This window comes from Asparagus officinalis, chromosome 6 (assembly GCF_001876935.1).
Source record: "Asparagus officinalis chromosome 6, Aspof.V1, whole genome shotgun sequence".
NCBI classification, from domain to species: domain Eukaryota; kingdom Viridiplantae; phylum Streptophyta; class Magnoliopsida; order Asparagales; family Asparagaceae; genus Asparagus; species Asparagus officinalis.
In genome coordinates, this window is record NC_033799.1 from 464905 (window position 1) to 476981 (window position 12077).

General features: G+C 34.7%; 1 protein-coding gene across 1 annotated transcript; it reads left to right on the forward strand.

Annotated features, from left to right (window-relative positions):
- Positions 3238–10755, forward strand: LOC109844834 (putative serine/threonine-protein kinase). The gene is given in 8 exon segments (XM_020413981.1): positions 3238–3592; positions 4793–4924; positions 5073–5188; positions 5262–5472; positions 5564–5801; positions 5894–6044; positions 10205–10534; positions 10536–10755. Coding segments are annotated over 7 exon segments (1158 nt in total). The 5' UTR covers positions 3238–3592; positions 4793–4854; the 3' UTR covers positions 10578–10755.

A 12077-nucleotide genomic window follows, 5' to 3' on the forward strand; every position in this document is an offset into this window, starting at 1 on the left:
CACAGACCCTAGATTACAAGAATATTATCTCTCTCTCTCTCTCTCTCTCTCTCTCTCTCTCTCTCTCCTACATATTCTCTCTACTCTCTTCTTCTTAGTTTTTCCTCCAACAATAGAAGAATATATATAGGAAAACCAAAATCATGTCTTTAGCCTAACCTTCTAATTAGAATATGGTTTGAACTCTTAATCATGATGGAACCCAAACTCCTAATCATGAAAGATCTCCAACCCTATCTAATTCTCATGAAGTTCTACAAAAAATTAAAGACACAATCTCAACACCTAGTTGATGGGTCTAGACTTGATGCGCGCGCTCTGCGTCTTTAATCAATGCTGTTGTGTGTGCTGTGTGTGTTGTTGTAGTGTGTGTGTGTGATATATTATATACTATATATATATATATATTATATATATATATATATATATATATATATATACTATATATATATAACAAATCCACCAACTCACACACTCTTTCCTACTTTATGAGGATAGTGGGGATCTATGCCAATAGTCGTCAAGGACAAATCCCCTCCTATGACAAGGGACACCCATTAATTCTTATATATATATATATATATATATATATAGTATATATATATATATATATATATATATATAATATATATATATATATATATATATTATATAAATATATATATATTATAATATATATATATATATATATATTAACGTCAGCCAAGCTGAAACTGAAAATAGAAAAAAAAAACAAGTAGTGGTAATAGATACAACGACCTGATGGTTGACTTAACTTTTTCAGCTCAAAATTAGCAAGCCGAAGGACTAATTTGAAACAATCTATGAGAATTGAGGGACCTAATAGTCCATAGAGATATCATTTTCTTGATAACCCCCCTAATTGCTACTTATATTCTTGATATCGGAGCGATTAATCAAAAAAATAACTTAAAATTTAGGAGGATCTAATGACAATTCTATTGATTTGAACGAAAGAACTTAAGAATTGAGGGACCAGTTATCAATTTCAATGATCCGAGAGGCTAATTTCAAGATATGAAAGATTTAACGGACTAATATTTAATAATAATACTAATAATAATAACTATAAAGAATGCGATTGCCTTCAATAGTCAATTTAAGATTTCCAGACATTTTTAATTTAATTCAAGTAAACCCTATAAAATATAATTTTCAAGCTAGCGAAGTCCACTGTTAGAGCATCTCCAACAGCTTCTTCAAAATTTTCTCCAAAATGGGGAAGCAAAAGTCATATTCTCCAACTAATTTTTACACCAACTCCAACAACTTCCCTATTTTGAAGAATCAATTTTTTTCTCCAAAAATTTGGAGAATGCTGCAGATTTGGGGAAGCTTCCCCATTTTTTTCTCCTCCATCCCTATTTTGGGGAATGAGATGGAGAATCTGTTGGGCCAAAAACCTAACTAAATTCTCCAAAAGTGAGAAATGGGGAAGCTGTTGGAGATGCTCTTATACCCGCAAAATCGTATTGGACAGTACAAGCAAGTTGAAGATTAGGGTTAGGATTTATTCATTAAATTTGCTAACCATGCATGTGACTTTTCGTTTCGACCATGAAATATAAATAAATTCATTAAATTTGTTGATCGTTGTACCTATCATGGTCGTTAACAGTGTGAATATATAAATGAAGGTCATGTCACGAGCCTACGGGATTAGGTTTTATTTCCCGCTATATTACGGTTATTATTTTTTTATTTATTAGAAGTCAATAGAATAACACTCTCTCTACAAATAATATTTCCTAACATTTGTGATCTATCGCTATACTCATGTAGATTCTATTATATACGAGATCAAGATACAATATGAAAGGCATCTTTTGTGTGGTGTTCTCTTTTCATGTATGAAGGAATTTTCCAACACTTAGGAGGTTGAACTTGATAATTCAAACCGTGCACGGATATCCCATCAGCGATGTACATAACATCCTTGCCCATCAAGGATGTGAAAACACGGCACTGAGCGATGTTTGAACTAGAACTACCCTGACAACTCTCGCAGTCAGGGATGATGCCGTCAGTAATAGCTATTACTGACAGCAGCTCGTCAGGGATGTTTCTTCCCTGACTGGATTTTTACTGACGGCGTATCCTTGACGGGTCGCCGTCAAAAATACACATCCCTAACTGTAATTGTGGCATCCTTGACGGCAAAACTCATCAATGATGCATAGGTTTTCTACTAGTGATGCTTGTGTGAGCCCTAGTCTTAATTTTGTTGATGATATATGGTTCTTCCATTTAGAAAAGGAAAATAATCTCACTTTGAGTATATGCATCTCTCTAGAATTAAGCTTCATAAACAATCAACTTCAAGTACTTTTTTTCTGAAAAAAAATTAGATCTATAATTTTGATTATGAAGCAGAGAAGAATTACAAGTAAGAGATAGTTAATTCCTAAACCGTTAGCACTATTATTGCACGTGCAGCAGAAATTAAACCATAGCTATTCTAAATTTTACATAAAAATGTCACTTTAACTCTCTAAAAATATCATCAATTTTGCCAGGCATGTTTGTTCATTTAATATGCTATATTTTATCTATCTTTTTTGGAATTGACCATGGCAAATATTTCAAAGTTGAGCCATGATGTAATTCTTATAGGTAATGTTATTTAAAAGAATCTTTTTTGCATAGTTTACTTCAAATTATTATATTTAATAAAATTTAATTATGTATCTGGATATGCACTTTCAATAATATACTTACATTGACTCAATAAATTCTAATTATTGTTTTATTGTATTTATTCATATTCATTTTTCTTGCAAAAAAAAAAAAATCTTTATCATTAGTGAGCTTTAATAAAAAGTTCATGCCAATATTTTAGAAAGTTCCTGAAAAAAAGAAGCCCAAAAAAGAAAGAGAAAAAAAAAATGAAAGGGCAAAAAAAATACCCCTATAAAATTATGATTCTACCCGGATGAAAAAATAAATAAAATATATATTCAACAAGCACGTTTATTGCTGACATCTGCAGCTATTATACAAAGATGTTCACCGCGTGTGAATAAAAACTCTGGTAAGACAAGCAACATGGGAGTTTCTTCTTCCCCCAGTACCTAACCTTAACGGTGAACAAAATGAGACCCAAGGCCCATTTAGAGTAGGCCCAGCCGTGTCGAATAGTCTCCACGCCAATTCCAGCCCTCCACCGCGTCTGAGTTCTGACCCATTCCACGTGTCACCCTCTCTATTTTAATATCATTCCCACCCATTCGTAGACAGACCAAGACGAGTCAAAGCTCGCTCGCTCGCTCGGTCTCTCTCTCTCTCCAGCTCGTGCCTTCCCATTTCCGTCGATCTCCATAAATGCGTCCTTCTTTCTTCAGGATTCTGATGATCATGCCCTCTTGCTCTTCTGCTAATTTGCCCTCCTGGGTCTTCTTCAAGCTATCGATTCTGCTCTGAAAGCTTTTTCCCCCTCCCCAATTGTTAGTTTGTTGTTCTGATGAACAATTAGTTATTTAATTGGTCGTGGCGAGCAGATTTGAGAGGGAAATGGCTCTAACGCGCGCCATTTGATGGTCTGGAGCTCTTGGTCGCTTGGAGCACCGTTCAGGTTATTTTATTTTTATTTTTCCTTTTCCTTTTCCTTTTCCTTTTCACGGGTGTCGTTCAATTTTGACGTTTCTTCTGTTCACTTGCTGGGTTTGCTAATTTTTTTTTTGTCGTGTCACAACAATTAATTTCCTCCATTTGTGAAACTATTTAGCTGTTGTGTTTCTAAAGGAAACAAGCGCTTTTGGGTACACGGAGGTAGATATTCGAGATAGGTTATCTTTTAAAAGGGTGGTTTGCTTTTTTTTTTTTTTTTTTTTTTTTTTTTTTGCTGTCTAGATAAAGATCCGCCGCATGCTTAATTTTTTGTTTGGGGAAGAAAGATTCTTCTTTATATTTGACCCCAAAACTATATTCCGGTGTTACTGCTATAAAAAAAAAAATCGATAAGCGCAGTAGGATGTCGGCACTAATACATATGCTTCAAGCCTTGGTGAATAAAAATGAGGAGAACACATTTTCCTAATTTCTAGTATGCCGTACCTGAGCAACTACAATTCGATACTCGTATCACATGATACAACACTTGATGGCTGATCGATGCAAATGAGAGCTTTATCCAATTAATCCTCATAGTCTCCAGAAACATGAAATTAAGGCCTGCTTTACCCAGTGTGATGCTCAATAGAAAATTATATCGCGGATGTATATTTTAAGTGTTATAAGTGAAGTTTGAGTGTGATTGCATACGCGTGATTTATAGTGGATCAATTAGAAATTAGCCCTAAGTTGCATCGACACATTCTATATGCGAAGCCACATCTGTGCGGTGCATGTACAGTTGTCCCTGGGCATCTCTTCATTTCATGCCCGGTTATGTGCTTTTCAGATTAGCACAACCTGACATATTATACAAACATGACTACATTGCAAATAACTAAGGATCAATGCTAAGATAACGTAGTTTCGTAGTAGTTTTATGAATTACATTAACATGATAGTCAGTTTTACGTTTGAAATATCTAGTATTAAAAGGCACTGTTTGTGTGTGTTTTTACATTAACATGATAGTCAGTTTTACGTTTGAAATATCTAGTATTAAAAGGCACTGTTTGTGTGTGTTTGCAGATGCTTGTCTTATGAAAACTTGACTTTGAAATATCTAGTATTAAAAGGCACTGTTTGTGTGTGTTTGCAGATGCTTGTCTTATGAAAACTTGACACTTAACTTTTCCCTCAAACGAATATTCAATTCTTGCAGGAGTTCATAGTTCTAGAAGCATTATTCGCCACTGAAAGGTTTATCAGTGTTTAGTCAGAGTAATGAGTTGTTTCTCTTGCATATTCAAGGGGAAACAACCTCCAGGTCACCAAACTGTTCAAACTGATGAAGGTACATCTTGCTCCTCAATTTCTTTTGAATTTGTATTTCCAAATTCAAATTTTTTTGGCCTTGATGCAATCTTAAGGAGCAAAGGTTTTACCTCCTGGCACCTTGTTTACTTCATATATACAATTGATTCTGTTATTTCCCTTTTCAGATTTTTCAAGCATCGAGAATGTGAAGATATACTCTTATAAAGAATTGAGAAAAGCCACCATGGATTTTAGCCCTGGCAATAAAGTTGGCGAAGGAGGGTTTGGATCTGTTTACAAGGTATTACTTGCTTAGGTTAAACTCCAGCATAACTATATTTGAGCATCACTATTAATTAACTATATTGATGCAGGGAACACTTAAAGATGGAACCGTTGTTGCTGTGAAGGTCCTCTCTCATGAGTCAAGACAAGGAAAACGAGAATTCTTGACTGAGCTTAATGTAGTTTCAGATATAACCCACGAAAATCTTGTTAGACTGTATGGTTGCTGTGTGGAAGGTGATCATAGGATACTAGTTTACAATTATCTAGAGAACAATAGCCTTGCACAAACCCTTCTTGGTAAGTTATGCAACTCTTGGTTATTCTTTTTTCAAATATTTAATGTTTTTGAAGGCATTACTTAAATGCATGTACTTTTCATTTTTCTTAGGTGCAAACCGCAGTAACATTCAGTTCAGCTGGAGCACACGAACCAAAATCAGCATAGGTGTTGCTCGCGGGCTTGCATTCCTCCATGAGGAAGTCCAGCCCCACGTTGTTCATCGGGATATAAAAGCAAGCAATATTCTTCTTGATAACGACCTCAACCCCAAAATTTCTGATTTTGGGTTAGCGAGACTTTTGCCCCCAAATACAACCCATGTCAGCACTCATGTTGCAGGAACCATGTGAGTTTAGTCCATTTCTTCGTTGTTTCATTCCTGGTTACGAGATAACTTGGTTCTTTCTCTTCTAACCGTCCGTGTTTTTCTGACAATAGAGGGTATCTAGCTCCAGAGTATGCAGTTCGTGGGCAGGTGACACGAAAGTCAGATGTCTACAGCTTTGGTGTTCTTCTATTGGAGATAGTTAGTGGAAGATGTAACACCAACACACGATTACCTTATGAAGAACAATTTCTTCTTGAAAGGGTAAGTAAATATTTATCTCGCCAGTTATTTCAACTTTTGTAATTCACATACTTTCCTGCCTACCATTAAACTCCAGCAGTTTTTTGTGGCATTTATTTTCGCAATGTCTAATTTCAAAAATAATATTTGTAATATAAATTAAAAAGCTAACAGCCGTGAGAGGAAATAGAGTTATATTGTATCATTGGTATGCTTGAGATTCTAGAGTTTTAGACTTTTAGGTAACTAGCATAGTGCACGTGCGTTGCACGTGTATTTATTTCTATGTTTATTTTTTGTGATGATACTTTTTGTGTGTGTGAATTATCCATCTAATTGGTCATCATGAGTAACTTCAGAAATCTCAAATACAAAAAAGCACCAATCACTTGATGTTTGCTAAGAAAAATTACAGGGATAGCAAGTGTAATGGATAATCATGATGCTCATTTAAAGATATATCTATGCTTAAGAAGTTCCCCTTTGAATAATTTTTTACACATGCATTTAATATGGTTAAAAAAATAATCGGCCAATCATTTTATGCATGAGAGAGGCTTTCAAACATGTTATTTTCAACTCAATGTTAAGTTGAATTAGCACACAAATCTTCTAGTCCGGTGATTAATAAATTGATATTTTTGTATGTGTTAAAATCATCGAATACTTTCTGACACATCAATCTTTAAAAATTTTGAGAAGGCATGAGATATGATGTTGTCTATTCTACCTATATAAAAGATTTTCAATGGTCTCCTTGTGTTGACGGTTCTTATAACCTCTGTAAGTTTTAATGTCAGTGTTTTTGTTAACTGCTAAATATTTATTAGCGTTGGCAACTATCTAGGATTAAAATCATTGTCATTAATTCTAAGAAATTCAATGAAATGATTTGTAGTTTTATGCTAACTTTTAACTTAAATTCTAAAATCTTGCCCTTTTTAGATAGAGAATGACTTTTATAGGCCTGCAATTTAGAGAATCCTTATCTGGAATAAAATATAAGGAATAAGACTTAGAGTCAAAATTAGAGCAATGTCACATATCATCATATCTTTTGGCCCATTTTAAGATAAACCTTCAGAACTTTAAAAATATCAGTCAGTTGGCCCATTCACTTTTGGACGATTCACAAATATCAAAATGTTTGCCCTTTTTTTTTTCTCCCTCTCAGTGGTATAGCCCCTGATTTTTTTTTCAATATACCCACCTTACTTCCAACAATTATTTTAACAAAAGCCTCTAAACAGTTATAATATGAAAATTGTATAATACACAATCAATTATGACAACACTATGTAAAACAACACTATGTATTCCAGTCCACATGATACTAATTAGAGGAACTACTTGTTACCCATTGAAGAGTATACATACACAGAGTCAATCAGAACAAAACTATCTCACTATAACAAATGCACGTTAACACCACAAAATGTCCAAATAGTAACACTCTCAAAAGAACTCAAAATCCATAATGTTTCCATCCTCTTACTACTATGCCCTCCTCTCCCTAGAATCTTAGCCTCCATCAGGTTGGGCACCTCCGACGACATTCACCTCCTTGAAAGAACTCACGCATATGTACTAAAACAAATGGTGTCACAAGAACTTCACCCTTGCGGTAGGATATAGATATAAGAGATTATTATCAAAGAAACTTGGAATTTCTTACCCATTAACAAAATATCATGATCAGTTCATTCAGACTCAAGGAAGTTAGTGGGATAAATATACTAGCAATTTCTTGGTATGAAAACTTAGACTTACCATAGATTTGTAAGCAAATTGATAATCCTCCTCTTCAAAATCTTCAATATAAACAACTCTCTTATATGACCTATGGATCCAATCTTGAAATTAAGTTTTAACAGTTTTCACAAGAATCTCCAGGGGTTTATAATAGTCTCAAAATTGCCAATTGAATTAATGCACATGTACTTTACAATTTGATGGGTGGTGTAGAGCTGGGCGTTATTTCTATACATCAAATGCATTGACTATTGAATGATGTTAATTGGAGTTAAATACTTTATTGGAGGTGGAGGAAGGTTTAGTTGGAGCAAGTTGAGTAAAAACTGTATAATAACATTTAGGTGACAAAAAAGTAAGATAAATTTACATCCCTCAAAAATAATTAATGTACATCTTAGACTAACTATAATATATAGTTCACTAATATATAGATATAAAGTTTCTTAATATATAAATATTGAAGTCTAGTACAAAAAAAATATATAACTATTAATAGTTTTACTGTAGTGTATAAAATATATCTAACTATAGTAAATAATATAGTTATAATATTGTAGTCTTAAATCCTTTAACTGTAATTAATGTGATATGATTTAATAAGATTAGGGGTTATGAGAAGAATTTGAAAGTTATATTTAGTGTTAGGAGTTAGTGGATGAATGTTATGAGTGTGTGGTTAAATAAAATTTTGATGGTCATAAAGATGGTGGTTATGAAAAATTGAGTATGAATGTGTCATCATGTATGTATGAATGGATGGATGTGTAGCCAATGATGACATTATGAAAAATTAAGTATTTGTGTGTCTCATGTATGCGTCTCATGTATGTGTGGATTGATGTGTTGGAGGGCATATTAGGGAGAAATGTTTTAACATATCAACCAACTTTTATAATAGTATTAGATTTATCAAAGGGGAAATATGATCTTCAAAGAGTTTTAGGTTATGTTCTGCCTTTCTTTCCTATGCTGTACGAAAATGCAGGTGGCGGCATCAACACACCACGAAATGACATATCAACACAGTGCATAAAAGATACTACAAAAGAATAAACCCAAAACAGAAGTATCATCTCCAATAATACGTGTTTGACGAGTTTGTCAGGCACATCCAAAATATGTCTTTATCTTTTATGTGTTCGTACTACATAACTTCTCTCTGACATCCAAATATTCAATGAGTCCTATAAATTTTGTCCCGAAATTTTTCTTTGTTCGACCGCCTCAAACAACAGTCTTGTGTTAGATGGTCAGGAATCAGGCTTTACTAATATTATTCGATCATTCTCCGTGAGACCCATATAGGTATCAAACTATCTAGAAGGTGGACGTTTTTTGCATGTGTAAGGCAAGTTGTTACAGCAGCAATTCATCTCCCCTTTCAAAGTTGCTTCTCGTTTTTATTGTTTATTTCTTGCAAGATTTAGAGGGTTTGATAAGCTAGCATAGTTTCACAATCTGATTCCTTACTAATTTTCTGAGAAATTGGAACTATTTCTTTATCATTCTATTAATATAACTCCCATGAATACACTTTTATCCTCTTCTCATACTGTACGCCTACAAGGTTTAGCATTGTAGTTAGTGTGCATGAACTTTAATAATCAGAAGCCCTGAGTGAACACCTCAAGGTATTTGTAAACCAAATTATGAAAAATTTCCAATCTAGACAATTGCTATGCTTCCATTACCTCGTGTTTGAAAAACTCTATACTTTAGTTTACTTTTCCTGTAATGGAAAAGTGAAATTTTGATTTATGTGTTTTCAACTCCTGAAAATATTAAACAGTTAGTTTCCTACTTCCAGTGGAAGTTGCTAAATAAAAAGGTTATAAGAAATCACAAAGAATTCATCTGGTCTGGCCCGAAGCCTCTGTTGTTGCTTTGCTGTTGTTCCCATGAACTGAAGTAACCTTGTTCTTCAAGCTGTTCTGAGTAACTAACCTGGCACGATGTCTGTTTGGAGTTCCAAGAGATTAAAAGAGAAAATTATTAATAGTCTCCGAAACATATAACCATGGATCGTTTGTTACTACAAGAAGTTGGAACAGTTATCTGTTTGTGTGCTGGATTAGTAGATTGGCTATCAACTTCCTTTTAGTTTACTTGTACATTGAGACCTGTCAGCAAATCAAGCAGTTGGTTAACCTATAAGATTTATTAATTTCTATATATTCATTATCATCAAATGCTAAAATAATCAGTCTTAAGAACCATAAGTAACCAACTATAATGCTCTTCCCTGTATGCTTGTTTCTCGACGCACAATCTTAATGAAAAATTTCCATCCTCAACATAGAAGATACATAAGTAAATGGTCTCTTGGAGATATTCGAATGTAGTTTTCTCGTTTATTAGAGACCATGCTGAATTAGGAACATGGCCCCCAGCCCCCAGATATCATGCATGGACTTCTCGTCTTGCAGACGTGGGCCCACTATGAACGTGGCGAGCTGGCCAAAATCGTGGACACCTTCATAACTGATGATATGGAAATCAAAGAAGCATGCATGTTTTTAAAGGTCGGCCTTCTATGCACACAAGACGGTTCCAAGCTCCGACCAGCAATGTCCACGGTTCTTAAGATGCTAACAGGCAAGATGGATGTCGATTCTGCAGAAGATAACCAGCCGTTATATCCCGACTTCATGGATCTCAAGATTAGAAGCCATAACAACAAGGCGAATGAGGCTAACAACACCATCGCCTCCAAGCTCTTCTGGTGCTTCTCACTGTCACTCCTCCCGGAGACTACCTCGAGCCACGATGACGTTCACTGCAATAAGCGACAGAGAATAATGAACCTGCCGACGAATAATTCACGCAGAGAGCTAAAATGCTTGCAAAGCACATGATTTTTTTTAAAGGATTTGTTTGGTTAGTTTTGTCACGTGATTGTACAAAATGTAGACCATGTATATGCAACACTTGTAACAGTGATGTTGGTATTTGATTCATTCAGATGCAGCTATTCTCCCCCCGTAGCTACATAATAATACCATATAATAATATATATATATATATATATATATATATATATAGTGGTTTTTCTGTTTTCAGAACTCTTATGCAACTGACGGACTCTATATATATCTTGCTATATAGGAGCAAGGGTACTCACGTGACAATTGATATTGATGTGTGGGGATAAATTTTGAATCTAGATGTTGGAGCAATTCAATATTCGGCCTTAATCTCTTGAGCCAGGACCACTTTTAGGCTATCAAAAAAGCTTCGAGGAGTGGGGGGGGGGGTGGGGGAAGCCAGATTGAGAATAAAACTGACACCCGCAAACAACAAGAAGAAACAGTTCATTTTGCTTTGCAGTCATCCCTCACATGAACTCTGAAGGAGTCTCAGAGGAACCCCCTTTTTTTACAATTCCCAATCACTGGCATTGCTCGTCTCTTTCCTACTAAAGCTTGTGAAGTTAGGATCTTTTTATCATACTCCTTCTCGTGTCAGCACTCCAAAAAAATGCATATGCGTGCGAGATAATTCATCGCCGAATGTGAATTATTTTTTAATTATTTTTTTGGGCGGCTAGAGAAACTGAGGTTGGCGTTATGTTTTGTGGTCCGTTGAACATAAACAGGGCTGGTCCCAAATTGAAGAGGCTAGCTACAGCAAAGCAAAGGTAATATATAAAGGACATTTGAGAGACTGCAGAAAGAGAATGATAATGTGGTAAGTGTTGTGCAAATTAAACACTGTACGTGTTTGGGTTTGTTGGTAAGCAGGTGTGGGTCTAAATTAAGGAGATCGTTATGGTCCTCCTCCTCTGTGCTCGTTAGATGATCGATCGAGATTCCCGTACTTGTGGGTCCAATCCAAGTCGTCTTTGTTTTTTCTATCACGTAACAGCTCAAGATTAATCATCAGGGATGTAAACACATGTGAACAATGGAAGCGGCATCCAACTTTGTGTTCATATTTGTAGACAAGCGAAGAATATCCCATTTAAAATGCGTGTATATGCAGCAAATGTGAAATCTACTAAAACATAACATTGGATACGAATGAGGTAAATATCCAAACATGACGCAAGTATATTGTAACCACATATATAACCATATGTAGATTTAAAAATTTACTAAGCGTACAAAGTAACAAAGGATATATATGTTTTATTTTATTTTATTTTATTGATCAAATGAGGAACTATAATCTTGGCTTTGGGTACTATCAAATCATATTAGTTTAATATTCCTTTAGAAAAAGAAAAAGAAAAAAGGGACATGCTCCGTTTATATGATAGTCTAAAAAGTTTGACTGTACGGGAGCAGTGAGGTCCTGGTA